Source organism: Haliotis rubra, unplaced genomic scaffold (assembly GCF_003918875.1).
Source record: "Haliotis rubra isolate DU_JTF1 unplaced genomic scaffold, ASM391887v1 Scf243, whole genome shotgun sequence".
NCBI lineage: Eukaryota > Metazoa > Mollusca > Gastropoda > Lepetellida > Haliotidae > Haliotis > Haliotis rubra.
The window spans coordinates 1,069,805-1,086,806 of NW_025766481.1; the positions used below are offsets into that span (position 1 = coordinate 1,069,805).

The 17,002-nt window shown below is 39.1% G+C and overlaps 1 protein-coding gene and 1 long non-coding RNA gene across 2 annotated transcripts; both read right to left on the reverse strand.

The window, feature by feature from the left end:
- Positions 1-2,407: 2,407 nt before the first annotated feature.
- LOC124278877 lies at positions 2,408-7,183 on the reverse strand. The gene is made up of 3 exons (XR_006899204.1): positions 7,080-7,183; positions 6,845-6,970; positions 2,408-2,727 (listed from the first exon to the last, which is right to left on the reverse strand). It is a non-coding gene; the product is annotated as an uncharacterized LOC124278877 (long non-coding RNA).
- On the reverse strand, positions 7,054-16,791 carry LOC124278914 (monocarboxylate transporter 4-like). Its single transcript, XM_046714745.1, has 4 exons — positions 16,548-16,791; positions 14,469-14,612; positions 13,806-14,048; positions 7,054-7,469 (listed from the first exon to the last, which is right to left on the reverse strand). Exons 1-4 carry the CDS (start codon positions 16,789-16,791, stop codon positions 7,054-7,056), a joined length of 1,047 nt encoding a protein of 348 aa, XP_046570701.1.
- Between the last annotated feature and the right edge of the window lie 211 nt (positions 16,792-17,002).

Below are 17,002 nucleotides of genomic sequence, written 5' to 3' on the forward strand. Positions count from 1 at the left end.
GGAAATATGGCCTTTTTGTAATGCCATAATGATAAGTGATTGTTGTACATATGATGTTTTTGAAGGATAATATCAACGTACTAATACTTTGCACGTGTCCTCCCTCTTTCCATACCCGTAAAAGTTAACTTTCGAATATATGCCTGTAAGAAAATACTGTAAAGTAATGGGATTGCTGAATTTGGCCACCGGAGGTAGTGACCACAGCACTCTGGTTATACTGCATTGGGAGAGGACAGAGCTTGGCAAGATACCAATAAATATGCTTGTCATTTAAACCTTTATCTGATATTTGTGAAATGTGATTTTATAATTGAAGATGCTTCCTGCACCTGTAGCCCCAAATATAGATGTTGTTAGTCCAAATTACTTCGTCTCTTTTTTCAATTGAAATTAAGATCTTTGCCTTTTATCAAAATAATATATTTTCAGTCTTAATGTGCCTTTGTCGGGAATCAAACACCGGTTTTTAACCTGACAATCGAACGCTTTAGCCACGACCGTACCCCATCATTCCTTGATACTGTTGGTACATTTATTATACATTCAAGATTGAACCCAGTTTTGTCACCATATATCCTTCAGTTTTTATGTTAGTGACATGATCTGCACACTGATAATTTAAAAAGAGGAATATAAATAATGATTGTTTGCGATCTTTATCCAATTTAATTTTCCATTGATCTAGTAATTTTCATTTTCTGTTTCCACGAAATTCTGTACGAAGGTACTTTTAACAGTTTCACCCAATAACAGTAAAGCATACAGATAATACGTTTCGGTACTTTGATAGATTAATAAGTACATATTATATTCCATGATATTGAGATACCAAAATGATTAACATGATTATATAATGTATAACAAATTAGACAGCAAAAGCAAAAGCAAAAAAGAAAACGCATGAGCAACATAATGCTGTCAGGTAGTAAGCTTTCAACAATTATCGAAACTGCTTAGTTATGAGCTAATTGCAATCACTACAATTTCCTATAGTCTGCGCAACAGATGGAAACAAAATAGGTCTAATATGAAAATTATGAGCTAATTGCAATCACTACAATTTTCTTTAGTCTACCCAAGAGGTGGAAACAAAATATGTCTACAGTATATTCCGTCGGGTAACTGAAATTTGAGAAAACGTCCGTATGGAATAATACCTGTATTCCGAATCAAAAAGAGGTCACACCAAGTATGTGCATGTTCACACATTTACAACAGTAATTTACACCGAGAATCATTAATACATTGTCATCATCTTTTATGAAAGTATAGATAATGAAATTTGTTCAGTTATGATCAGTCGGATAACTCATACAAGTGAGCACTAAAATTAGGGACCTACCGGTTCATGTCTGTGTGAACACATCTGTCTGTGTTTTATTGTAATTAGCAGTGTCTCCTAGTATAGCATATATAAGAAGTGTACCTAAGGTCAGTTATTTAAACTGTTATGTAATTTTTCATTACAAAAAGTATAAATGATATTACCTATTGGTCAGAAAGACTTATCAGTACCCCAACACCGACCACCGCCACCGCCACCAACCCACCCTAGGCCTACCCCATGCCACACCCTCTCCCTCGCACACACACACACACACACTCCCTAACATACACATCGCTCTGGCCCATAGACCCGATATTTGAACCTTTTAAACAGACACCATGTGTATGTCAAGAAAGACACGTACGTTATTAGTGGTGCTCAGTCATGGGTATCACTTCACCATGTGTTACTAATTATCTCAGTACATTATGGCGTGGTCGGACGCGCTAACGAACCCTATGTGAGAGTTACATTACAGCACCATTGAAATACATGTTAAAGTAGTGCTAATCCTGTAACACTATACTTACTCATTTCCAACCATTTACGCATGTACAAAATATATGACAAACCTAACCCTGGTCATACGAGATTTCAAGGGTATTGAAATGCATGTCCTACAATCACAGCATTTACATATGTTACACATGTTAGGAAACACATGGAAACAATGGCCAGATTTACACACCTGTGAAATACATGTAAATGCAGAGTCGAATGTTCGTTTATTTTAACACCCTTTTAAACGTGTGTAAATCTGACGGCCAGATGATACGTAGATTTCAAACGTTGTTCATATGGCCGCCGGATGAAACGAGTATTTCCTGACGTTTGTAAATTTGGGTAATGCAGTCATTTTGTGTGGTGGTAGTAGGAACACGATTGTGCTGAAACCGGTTCGATGAAGTTCGACTACTTAAACACTAACACCTTCTGCTGCACGACGAATGACATTGTATTATTGCTGTGGTATTTTTATAAACTAAATGTGAGATCATGCAAATGGAACTCTGTCTCAACCGACAATGACTGAAGAAAGAATAAGCTTGCAACCCTATGACATTGCTCGCGGCTATATTATATGTTGTATTCTTTATCGAGGCAACATCACGGATGTGTTTAATTTTTTTAGCTTAGGCCGCTACATGCAACGGCACAGAGATTCACCACACACCAATATACACTGAAGGTATCGTCACTTCAGTACGTAGGTTTGTCTGGACTGAAACCCACGTTATCGACACCAGCAGTCACAGTCTCTGTAGGTAGCCCTCCTAAAGTACAAGATGTCTTCCGCGTTTGTATTATCGATACAATAATACAACTTGTTGACACGGCGAGAGCTATTCCAGCGGTGTAAAATGGGGTTTCCTTCCCAAATATCGTTGCTAGGTAACCTGAAATATACAAAATATGTCACCAACAGTCACGGCAAAGTGCCCTTCCTCAGCTTTAGTTACAACTACCCTTTACCGTACCTCCCAGGAAGTGTAACACTATTTATGGGTATTCCAGTGTCACACTATTTATGTGTATTCCAGTGTCACACTGTTTATGTGTATTCCAGTGTCACACTATTTATGTGTATTCCAGTGTCACACTGTTTATGTGTATTCCAGTGTCACACTGTTTATGTGTATTCCAGTGTCACACTATTTATGTGTATTCCAGTGTCACACTATTTATGTGTATTCCAGTGTCACACTGTTTATGTGTATTCCAGTGTCACACTGTTTATGTGTATTCCAGTGTCACACTGTTTATGTGTATTCCAGTGTCACACTGTTTATGTGTATTCCAGTGTCACACTGTTTATGTGTATTCCAGTGTCACACTGTTTATGTGTATTCCAGTGTCACACTGTTTATGTGTATTCCAGTGTCACTATTTATGTGTATTCCAGTGTCACACTATTTATGTGTATTCCAGTGTCACACTGTTTATGTGTATTCCAGTGTCACACTGTTTATGTGTATTCCAGTGTCACTATTTATGTGTATTCAAGTGTCACACTGTTTATGTGTATTCCAGTGGCACACTCTTTATGTGTATTCCAGTGTCACTATTTATGTGTATTCAAGTGCCACACTGTTTATGTGTATTCCAGCGTCACTGTTTATGCGTATTCCAGTGTCACACTATTTATGTGCATTCCAGTGTCACACTATTTATGTGTATTCCAGTGTCACACTGTTTATGTGTATTATGTGTATTCCAGTGTCACACAGTGTCACACTTTATGTGTATTCCAGTGTCACTATTTATGTGTATTCCAGTGTCACACTGTTTATGTGTATTCCAGTGTCACACTGTGTGTATTCCAGTGTCACTATTTATGTGTATTCACTATTTAGTGTCACACTGTTTATGTGTATTCCAGTGGCACACTGTTTATGTGTATTCCAGTGTCAGTGTATTTATTTATGTGTCAGTGTCACACTGTTTATGTGTATTCCAGCGTCACTGTTTATGCGTATTCCAGTGTCACACTGTTTATGTGTATTCCAGTGTCACACTATTTATGTGTATTCCAGTGTCACACTGTTTATGTGTATTCCAGTGCCACTGTTTATGTGTATTCCAGTGTCACACTATTTATGTATTCCAGTGTCACACTTTTTATATGTATTCCAGTGTCACACTATTTATGTGTATTCCAGCGTCACTGTTTATGCGTATTCCAGTGTCACACTATTTATGTGTATTCCAGTGTCACACTATTTATGTGTATTCCAGTGTCACACTATTTATGTGTATTCCAGAGTCACACTGTTTATGTGTATTCCAGTATCACACTGTTTATGTGTATTATGTGTATTCCAGTGTCACACTATTTATGTGCATTCCAGTGTCACACTTTTTATATGTATTCCAGCGTCACTGTTTATGCGTATTCCAGTGGCACACTGTTTATGTGTATTCCAGTGTCACACTATTTATGTGTATTCCAGTGTCATACTATTTATGTGTATTCCAGTGCCACTGTTTATGTGTATTCCAGTGTCACACTGTTTATGTGTATTCCAGTGTCACACTATTTATGTGTATTCCAGTGTCACACTATTTATGTGTATTCCAGTGTCACACTGTTTATGTGTATTCCAGTGTCACACTATTTATGTGTATTCCAGTGGCACACTATTTATGTGTATTCCAGTGGCACACTATTTATGTGTATTCCAGTGGCACACTGTTTAGATGTATTCCAGTGGCACACTATTTATGTGTATTCCAGTGGCACACTATTTATGTGTATTCCAGTGTCACAATGTTTAGATGTATTCCAGTGGCACACTATTTATGTGTATTCCAGTGTCACACTATTTATGTGTATTCCAGTGGCACACTATTTATGTGCTTTCCAGTGTCACACTTTGTATATGTATTCCAGTGTCACACTATTTATGTGTATTCCAGCGTCACTGTTTATGCGTATTCCAGTGTCACACTATTTATGTGTATTCCAGTGTCAAACTATTTATGTGTATTCCAGTGTCACACTATTTATGTGTATTCCAGAGTCACACTGTTTATGTGTATTCCAGTATCACACTGTTTATGTGTATTATGTGTATTCCAGTGTCACACTATTTATGTGCATTCCAGTGTCACACTTTTTATATGTATTCCAGCGTCACTGTTTATGTGTATTCCAGTGGCACACTGTTTATGTGTATTCCAGTGTCACACTATTTATGTGTATTCCAGTGTCCACTGTTTATGTGTATTCCAGTGTCACACTGTTTTATGTGTATTCCAGTGTCACACCATATTGTTGTGTACTGTTTCCAGTGTCACACTATTTATGTGTATTCCAGTGTCACACTGTTTATGTGTATTCCAGTGTCACACTATTTATGTGTATTCCAGTGGCACACTATTTATGTGTATTCCAGTGTCACACTATTTATGTGTATTCCAGTGGCACACTGTTTAGATGTATTCCAGTGGCACACTATTTATGTGTATTCCAGTGTCACACTATTTATGTGTATTCCAGTGTCACACTGTTTAGATGTATTCCAGTGGCACACTATTTATGTGTATTCCAGTGGCACACTATTTATGTGTATTCCAGTGGCACACTATTTATGTGTATTCCAGTGTCACACTGTTTAGATGTATTCCAGTGGCACACTATTTATGTGTATTCCAGTGGCACACTATTTATGTGTATTCCAGTGTCACACTATTTATGTGTATTCCAGTGGCACACTATTTATGTGTATTCCAGTGTCACACTGTTTAGATGTATTCCAGTGGCACACTATTTATGTGTATTCCAGTGTCACACTGTTTAGATGTATTCCAGTGTCACACTGTTTAGATGTATTCCAGTGGCACACTATTTATGTGTATTCCAGTGGCACACTATTTATGTGTATTCCAGTGGCACACTATTTATGTGTATTCCAGTGTCACACTGTTTAGATGTATTCCAGTGGCACACTATTTATGTGTATTCCAGTGGCACACTATTTATGTGTATTCCAGTGTCACACTATTTATGTGTATTCCAGTGTCACACTATTTATGTGTATTCCAGTGGCACACTATTTATGTGTATTCCAGTGGCACACTATTTATGTGTATTCCAGTGTCACACTATTTATGTGTATTCCAGTGTTACACTGTTTATGTGTATTCCAGTGTCACACTATTTATGTGTATTCCAGTGGCACACTATTTATGTGTATTCCAGTGGCACACTATTTATGTGTATTCCAGTGGCACACTGTTTAGATGTATTCCAGTGGCACACTATTTATGTGTATTCCAGTGGCACACTATTTATGTGTATTCCAGTGTCACACTGTTTAGATGTATTCCAGTGGCACACTATTTATGTGTATTCCAGTGGCACACTATTTATGTGTATTCCAGTGGCACACTATTTATGTGTATTCCAGTGTCACACTGTTTTATGTGTATTCCAGTGGCACACTATTTATGTGTATTCCAGTGGCACACTATTTATGTGTATTCCAGTGGCACACTATTTATGTGTATTCCAGTGTCACACTGTTTAGATGTATTCCAGTGGCACACTATTTATGTGTATTCCAGTGTCACACTGTTTAGATGTATTCCAGTGTCACACTGTTTAGATGTATTCCAGTGGCACACTATTTATGTGTATTCCAGTGGCACACTATTTATGTGTATTCCAGTGGCACACTATTTATGTGTATTCCAGTGTCACACTGTTTAGATGTATTCCAGTGTCACACTATTTATGTGTATTCCAGTGGCACACTATTTATGTGTATTCCAGTGGCACACTATTTATGTGTATTCCAGTGGCACACTATTTATGTGTATTCCAGTGGCACACTATTTATGTGTATTCCAGTAGCACACTATTTATGTGTATTCCTATCAGCAGGTGGCAGCTCCTCAACTGGGTCATCAACTATATCATGTTGTTGACTTTAGCGTTTAAGCAACATTTATTCAGTAACTGGCTTGATGGAGATTTCAACATATTTACTAGGATTAAAACTTAAAACTTACTTTGTAATGGTGGTCCTACCAATGACCCCACTCCTTCACACATCATGTTCATGCCAAATACTCTTGACAAATTATTAACACCAAACAGTTCCACAGCCACTAGCATTAAAACGCCCATCCAACCTCCTGAAATATGAAAGAAAGTAAATACTCAAATGATAGAGAACGTTGGTAATAAGCTTGTTTAACGTTCATAGGTACTGACTGTCTTATAATCTGCTGGAAACCAGCTCACCTATAGCCAGTCCATTTACAGCGCTGCTGATATGGAGAGTGGCGGGACCGTCACAGAGTGGGACAATCAGGTTGGAGATACCACAGAGGCATCCCGAAAATAACAATATGTATTTTGTTGAATGTTTATTCACCATGGCTATTCCACAGAAAAAAACACGCCCAAACATGCTGCCATATCCAGAAGACGAAACAATGAGCGCAGCTTCCGATGACGTCATGTTGAATGGTGATGCTGTCACGTAGTCAGGAAGAAAGGTTGGGAAAGTGAAGTAGCCAAAGCCGTAGGGCAATAGAGCAATGCAGAAAGCAAGTGCTCCCGGCAAACGATGTATTTTGAAACAGTTGATAATAGTTTCCTTCAAGGAAACTCTTGGACAATGAACATCTCCTGAAAAGAAATCATGAACAATTACAGCAAGTGCTAATTCGGTTGTAAATTTACAGCGTTCTCATTTTGATACTGACCTGATTGATGATGACGTCAGGACAGGATGACGATAGCATTGCAGCCCATGTGGCCATGTTGACATAGCATTTGAGTGAGTGAGTTAAGATTTTAATTCACGATAAACACTGTTAAATTAGAAAAACCTGTCGACGAAAGACAGTAAAACAACTAGAATGTCACAGCTAGGAATTTAAAACTAGTATCTATCTTTAAAATTTGTTTTCTATTTTGAACAATACAATATAAAAAGGGATATAGATTGCCAGCATCTGAAGGTAGATATACTAGCGACAGGATACAAAGCCATAAATTAAAATCACTCATATCCTACGATTAAAAAATATCGTAGGTCTAAATTTTCTTTGAATGTTTCAGGACTGACGCATCGTCTCAGGAGGGCAATCAGTTTACAATACTTTAACCCCCCTTTGAGAAGACAGCCACCAACAATCTCAGTTTCTAATGTTAACTACCAATAATAACAAATGTATCCATCTACAAGTGAGTGAGTTAAATTCAAAGTCACATCAGCAATATTTGTGCCATACCGTGACTAAGTCAACATGTCCATGAAATACTTATCCCATGTGATGGAAAATGATTGACCGTGATTCTCTCATCACAAGGGATACAAAGCGGAGGATCTGCACCTTTCAGCAAATATATACCAAGAATGGCCAATGCGTCATCGTCGCATAATGACCTCTTAAATTCTGGACTGACTGGCCAAGTAGGTGTAACCGATAATTGGTTTTGATATAATTTATTGACATCTACGAGTGTGTCCCACTTCTTTTGCATCAGATCACGGATTATAAGATCTAATGTTGGCTTCCATCAGTGTATGGAATAAGAAGTGGTGTCACAGATTTGTTGAGTGCTGCCTTACCATTAAGATCAGCTATTGTGTTACCAGAATTGCCAAAGTGGCTGGGTAACCAAGAGAGGATGATGTCGTATTAGTCAGAAGCAAGATCGAGATACAATTCAATTATTTCGAGTAAAAGTGGATGTTTACAAGAGGTATTTTTTATAGCCTGAAGACAAGAAAAGGAGTCTGAAAAGATTATATATTGTTTATACTTAGGATGTTAGTATTGCGTTTGTTTCCGCTGTGAAAATAGAACTGTCATCTGGTAATCTGGAAGATATTGTTCTAGACCCAATGACAGCGGCACAAGCCACTGTGTCACCATCCTTGGACCCATCTGTAAATAAGGATTTATGTGTATTATATATACTTTTTAATTGGTTAAATTTTTGTCTACACAGTAATTAATTAGTTTCTGATTTCTTGAGCGTTGTCAGTGTTTGTCTACTTGTGGCCTCACTAATTGCCAAGAAGGAGAAGTAAGAAAGCAGGACTCATTTCTGGAGGCTGAAAAAGAGATGATTTTTCATTGTACAGATCCTCATAAAGAGGATTAAAATACAATTGTAAACAGGGTTTGACTGATTAGAATATAGCTTTGTGATATATTGTAAAGATAATTTGAGAGATGTTTTAAAGAAGGTTCATCGGTCTCAACGTAAAGACTGTCAATAGGAGATATTCTGAAAGATCTAAGATGACATCTTAGACCTTGGTGGTGGACAGAATCAAGTAGTTTGAGATTGCTTTTACAGGCCCCACCATGTACGATGGAGCCGTAATCAAGTTTCGATGTTACGGTAAATGTGTAAAATCAGGCAATGTGTAAATTGCTTGAAGTTTTTAGTCAATTTTGTAAATTGCCACAAGAAGAAATATTAAAACCATCCACGAAAGGGGAACTGAAATCAACTGAATCGCTTAAAACCCTTGAAAGACTATATATTTGATACTATTTAACGTGACAGACAAAATACTGTCTTGTTAAAAACGGTGATATTTAATTGGGTTATAAAACTTGGAATCAGCGAGTGCCAGATCTAGGGTAGAATATGTTCCAGTAAAGAGGTGGTTGGATCATCATTAAATAATCATATCGTATTATCTGAAATGAATTCCTATTAGTATGGGCACTTCCTCCAAAGCGGGTTGTGTCCATTCAGATCGTCCATGACGGTGCGTGACTTTGGAAGCTGATCATACAGATTTTGAACATTTGATTGTGGATTATTAGAAGGAGGATATACAAGCTTCAGAGAGTTGGTGCAATGTGCAGAGTCAAACGGACAACAACAGTTTGAAGATTTGTATGTAGAGAGAGGGTATGAATGATGCTCTGATGCTCCAAAACAGAAGCACCTCCAGTTGCTTTATCTCCCGCAGGAGAGAAGGCGTGATAACATTAATATAAGACAATACTGTGATTATCTGTATTCTTGATGAAGCAATATGTGTGCTATCAAAGTGCTCTGTGTCGGATGATGCCACGACAAGAGTTCAGCGTTCTGTGCACAGACATAGCAATCTCAATATTGGCAAAGGTCATCAGATTGAGAGATTGCCGTCCAAGTGCACATTCCACAAGAAGCGAGCCACTACGGAGACGAGTAACGTTCTTGACTTCTTGGCAAATTCCAGAGATAAACTTCACCTGCTTGCGATATCAAAGTCTAAGTGGACTCTAGCCCAGGAGTCACGTTTTGAAAAACAAATCCAATAGAGGGATCTACATCCTCCGAACGTCTCTTCTTTTCATTTCAAGATGAACCAGGTTGTTTTGGATCCATGATGAAAGGAAATGCTTCAGCCCCCCTGCTCCCCACCCACCATGAAGAGTCAACAAGGAAAATTGCATCGGATATTCAAGATGCTGACACCAGGGATACAGAGGTGTTATACTCCAGATAATGTGACATGAATAGCTGTATTTGTCTATAAACTCAATACTTGACTGGTTCGGCCCTTGACAATAAATCGGAGACATATATTATTCTGAGGTCAACATCACAAGATTGGCCAGTGAGCCAACGCCTTCTGGCATAGGCCTCGGGCGATTAAATATATTAATAATTTGTACATTGAAAATTGTAACGACCAAGACCCAATTATGAAAATGTGCACACTGTTTGCACAGGACTTACCGTGACCAGCCGATTGATAGAACCGGGACCATTCCACCGCCCGTCTAAGTGAAGTAAGTGTAGAGTGGTGTGTTGGGCAAAAGGAACATGCTCTTGACGTGAGCCCATCGTCCACCAACACACAGGCGCAAAACACGGCAAACAGGTTGCCCAATTCGATCTTGCCTCTTACCACAACAATGTGGCGCTGGGGACTTATTCTACCCTAGGTCCACACAGGGGAAGAGCTATTAGCTATACCCAGCACTCACCATGAGGAGGTTGCTCTTCACGAGTGCCTTTAACATTGGTCTCCAGAAGCATCACTCGTACTTTATATTTATCAAGAACTTAGGCAAATCCAAGAGTAATAACATCAATAAGATCGGCTTTTTGGTTTGTGTGTATTCCTATCCTCGAATTCTTCACTTTGAGTGAGTGAGTGAGTGAGTGAGTGAGTGAGTGAGTTAAGAATTTTAGTCACATCGGCAGTATTTCAGCCATATCGTGACTAAAACAAGTTATATATATATATATATATATATATATATATATATATATATATATATATATATATATATATATATAACAATAAGTCCTTTTTGATAAAGCCAATGAATGTATTTATATCATTGAATTTTCTGTCCCTTTTGACACCAATGTGATTGGCAAGATTCAGGAAAAGCATGATAAATATGCGGACCTCGCCTTTGAAATGTCTCGCTTGCATCCCAAGTACAGTGTCGCCAGGCTCCCCATTGTTCTCGGTGCCCTTGGTTTGGTACCTCCTGATCTCTTGGCGCAGATCAGGAGAGTGCCCGGGTTCTCCACCGGGAGTACAGCCCTTCTGACACTCTGGGTAATGCAGAAGGCTGCAGTGTTGGGGAGCCTTCATATTCTCCGGAAAGTTCTTGGTGGGTTCGACTAGGCAGCGTTTCCTGGGAGAAGTCCCATTCGCTGTCTGGGCTGCGTGTAGAGGGGGCAAAGGCCCTGAGCTGATGATGAGCCTTACCAGCCTGACTGTGCCAGGATCACCCGAACCCTCTCTGCTGCATACAATCTTTAATCTGTAAAACATAATAATAGTAATAATAAATAAAGTCAAATTATAAAACCCTGTCAACGAAGGACAGTAAAACAAATAGAGGATCACAGATATACATGCAGATATAAAAAAATCTTAAACCTTTTAACTATAGAAGACAATACAACTAAAAAACAGTCTATAGGAAGTAGATCACCATACTAGGGACCATGGGGCCTTAAAGTACATTTGTCTCCTGCATGGACCCTAGTTAGATTTACACCATGCCAAATATAACATATGCTACATCCCTTCAGCCGTTAACAAATGTATCCATCTACAAGTGAGTGAGTTAATATTTAATGTCACATCGGCAATATTTCCGCCATATCGTGACTAAGTCAAGTTCTAAATACATGTCAAATACAGAGTTGAATTATAAAAAAACTGTCAACAAAGGACAGTAAAAACCGCTAGAAGATCACAGATATGAAGGTATAACTAGTTTGTAAATCTAATACTTTCATACTATAAACACAACACAATATACAACAGGCTACAGAAAGCCAACAACTGAAAGCAGATCACCACACGGTGAATGCATTTTTTTCCTGCATGGACCCTAGCTGGATTTACACCATCCCAAATATAACTTATGCTACATCTCTTGAACCATTAGCAATTTAGACAAATCTAGCCATAGATTAAAAGTGCATATATTCTACGACTAAAACAGTTGTAAGATTATATTTACTTTTATTGTTTTATGACTTACGTACAATAATTTTACAGTACTTTAACCACCTTTGAGGATTCTTCACTTTGAGATATATTTAAAATCATTCTTCTACTTCTCTTTCGGGACTTATTACTGCTGGAAAAAAACATTATTAAACTTACCTATTGTAATGATCAACTGGTTGATTGGGATTGGCTTATTTCAAATCATAGGTCATCAGCCATTTTTCACTTACACAGCACTTGTCACCCTCACCTGATGTGCTCAGCACTTGTCACCAGCACTTGATGTGACAGCAAATAAACATAGTAAATAAGCTACTTCTAAGGTTAGAAATTATAGTACATTATTGCTATATAGTTTCATTAATGCATAAATAACATAAATAAGTATCATAAGTAAGCATTTTCAGCAAAGTATTCATGATAGTGTAATTAGCAAATGTATGAATACTCTTATGCAAGAATGTGTGTATGAGTGATGATTTTATATATAACTTTATATTACAAGTGTGATTGGATCATGCATATTTATATATATCACACAGTGAAGTAAACCTTTCCTTGTAATTATATTTATTGTATAAGTTGTGTCTGAACTATTCTCAGTCACGTGACATGTATATATTTTCATGTGTTATATTTGCTTGGCTCAGGTATCACAATCCTGTAGTATGCGGAGGGTTGACCGCCGGTAGCAACACTCAGGTGTCACCCACAGGGTACGCATCTTATAGTCCATTTCATTATATATGCATAAGTGATGTATTTGCTTATTGTTGTATATTTGTATTATTGCCTTGTATCATGTACTTTACTACATGATACTATATCATAATTTGGTGAAAACATTTGTATGAAACATATATTTGTATGTGTAATTCTAACGGTATGAGCATATGACGTATGCATTATTACAGATAGTAATGTACCTGTAAACATATGCTTATTGATGTTATGTAATGTAATGTGATGTAATATGTATTGTTTATATTTTAACCCCTGAATTAAATTGTACTTATAATTATACTATTGTTACAGAGTGTCAACGGATATCTGCTGATATCTACTGTCTACTGACTCCCAGAATAAACGAGTTGACCTCACACCCGCAGCCTTTATTCTCATTGACTTAGAGGGTAAATCCCAGGCCGCAGCACTTGTAACTATTGGAATTACTCGGAAATAGAGTTATTGTTCTTGTTTGAAATAGTCCCTATGTCCATACACCATTATGAAATTCTTTCAAACGGGCATGAGTAGCTATTCGGCTTGTTCGAAAAAAACGTGAGGTCACGAATGTACCTGTGTATGGTTACATATGTGGGTGTGTTATACGTACTGCTGCTCTGGTTGTTGTGCCAATCACATGCGTTATGGGCCTATGGCCCACTTCCATGCTGAATAACGAGAAAAACCTCAAAAAGCTGTAGCCTCAAATCTCACTCTTTCTGTAAAATTGGGGAATGCTTGCTTATGATACAGTGGATAAATAGCAAATGGATTGAGCCGTGTTGTATCACCTTTGCTGTTCCTCGGAGTTATCCAGAGGGCACATGGTAGGAAATTCATCGTCAGTGCCCCATTAATGAGAAATGTACCCGTCCATCCCATATTCTCTGCGACAGCAGCAGAGAGCAGCGGCCAAGTCAGCATTCCTATAGCTGTTCCTGTTACTGATATTCCAACGGCTATTGGCCGCCATTTTGAAAACTGTCTGTTGAGGTGCACCATACCGGCGGTGTAAGCGAGGGACACACCAATTCCTGTGTCAAAATAAGTACCCGGTATACTTATATGTTGGCTTCAGTTTGACCGTACATTATTCACCGTTACAAGGGGCAATACATTGTTTACACAGTTATATGACGACAGCCTGTAGAGAGTCGCGTCTGGACTAGATAATATTGATATTGACTGATAAAGCAAGCAAGGGTCCACTAAACAAAGGCATCATCATCATTATCATCATCATTTTCACGGCAGTTAGGGGCGGTGGGGTAGCCTAGTGGTTAAAGCGTTGGCTCGTCACGCCGAAGACCCGGGTTCGATTCCCCACATGGGCACAATGTGTTAAGCCCATTTCTGGTGTCCCCCGCCGTGATGTTGCTGGAATATTGCTAAAAAGCGGCGTAAAACCAAATTCAGTCACGGCAGTTAATAAAACGGGTTTTTTCAATGCATACCTGGAAGAATGCCGAGGGTAAAATACAGCACGTATATGTTGTTCATCTGACTGCCGATCGTATAACCGATTGCAGTAAGTACTCCTCCAATTACAGTGGTGAGACGACACCCGAGACTTTCGACACATAACGTTCCAAAAATACCTGTAACACATGAGTGAAAATTCATTCGTACCAGTGGTGTAATTTATCAAGATGATTGGCATATGTAATAGTCCGGCAGAATGTTGACATGGCCTTGCAATTTAGGTCCCACAATAGTTTTTGCATGATTTCATTCCCTCAGACAACAAAAGATGAATATACTATCGGATGCCACCTTGGCACCCTTGAGGGTTTTGAAAAAAAAAAGGTGTTTTATGATCTACATATATTAAACTTATAAAATCAGCAATAAAATACTGTGGGACCTAAAATGCAAGGATAGGACTGAAAATTGCTTTTAGCTACTGGACTATAAGCAATATAAAAGAAAAACTTCAATAAAAAGGAAACGCATAGGTGATTTTGAGAATATTGGACTCATGTAGCAAGCCAAATGCATGAAAGCCCTCGATTTGTTGAAAGTTGTTTCAAACTCAAAGTGGGGAGGGGATCAAGCTACCCACCTCCACCTATATCGATCATTGGTCCGCTCGAAACTTGATTAAGGCACATGGTGGAGCCTGCAAAAGCAGCCTAAAACTACTTGATTCTGTCCACCACCAAGGCCTAAGCCTTTGTCTTGGGTCTTTTAGAACTTCTCCTGTTGACAGTCTCTATGTTGAGGCCGATGAGCCATCCCTTAACCAACGCCGTATAAAATTATCCTTACAGTATATAATAAAACTACATTCTAACGAGTCTAATCCTGCATTTAACTGTGTTTTCAATCCTCTTTATGAGGATCTGTATAACACAAAGTCTTCTCTTGTTCCACCTCTGGGACTAAGAGTCAAACCTTTCATTTCTGCTGCTGGCATTGAGCTAGAAAATATCTCTCCTTCCCGTCTTCTTTTTTCTCCTCCTTGGCAGTTAGTGAGGCAACAAGTTGACCTAACACTGACAGCATTTAAAAACTCAGAAACTAATGAATTACAATATAAACAAGAGTATAATCAATTAAAAATTAAAAATAATACATTCAAATCCTTATTTACAGATGGATCCAGAACAATCTGTTCTAGATTACCAGGCGATAGTTCTATTTTCACAGCTGAACCAAAGGCCATATTACCCCTTGTCCTGCTACCATTTTTGCCTGCTTATACCTGTTACCCTGGGCCTAGGAAGCCCAGTCACACCCTAATTCTTTTACCCCCTAAGCATTCTTTGCATGAGGCCCTATGTACAGCAATTGCTAGTTCACAGAGAGAAGAAACAATGCAGACACTACAGTCAACAATTAGAGCTCAACTGTTTTATTGATAATTTGGGTTTTCTATGTTTCTAAATTTGTACAATTTCTGATATCGTACTTATGAAATTTCTTTTTTCAATATTGTTACCAATTTCAGGTTGTACCGTCGTAAAGAACATTCAAACATTTTCTATATGTCACGGACTGCTGGAAGTGTATCCTTCTGTTTTCGGACTGATTTTGTTTCCTTGTTTTCAAATCACAATAAATCCATTAGTTCCATTAGGTGATGCCCAGAATGCGTTTGGGGCAGTGTATGTGGAAGGTGTTCAGACAGTGTTTCTGCCTCGCATAAGGTGGTCCATGTCTCGCCGCTGTACAGGAGAGTGCTGAGGACGCAGGCCTGATAGTCACGCATCTTGACTGGTCGTGAGTCCAAATTCTTTGCAGGCATGAGCGAACTTGTCCACTAGTCTCTACAGGGCGTCTTCAGTGTGTGAGTAGATGGAGAAGGGTTCTGAGCAAGACCCGTCGTACACAACTGCGCTCTTCATGTCCTCGTTGGAGGAAACCACCATGCTGCGCAGCTGAGGAAAACAGCCGATCTTGTCCAGGAGACAGAAACGGCCCTTTCTGCTGACAAGGCCTAAAGCCTTTGTTAAAACGATGAATTCCAGATACAGTGGCTTGTCCTGCTCTCTGCACTTCTCCTGAAGCTGGCGCAGAGAGAAAATACCGGCCTGAGCTTAAGCCGCACTGGGACTGTGGGTACACTCGAGCAGCCAGTGTCTGGAGCCTGGTGAGGAGGATGCGGGCGAATACCTTCACGCCTATGCTCAGCAGGGAGATCCCTCTGTAGTTGTTGCAGTCACTGCGGTCGCCTTTGTTCTGGCAGAGAGTCGCAATGGAGGCATCACACACGTCTTGGGGGCCTGCACCTTCCCTCCAGCACAGGCAAAGCAGGTCGTGCAGGGGCTGTAGCATCGCTGATTACCAGCTCTGAGTCGTGTTTGACCCATCGCTTCATCTGTCGGTGATTGTCTCGCCTGTTGCAGACTTCAGGAGTAGGTTTCTTCACTTCTGGTCCAACTGCCTTCTTGATCGAGTCGAACATACCACGGACATTTCTGCACTCAGCTGAACGCTAGATGTCCTCGCACAGTTGCAGACAGTAGTCATTGGCACATCGTCATGC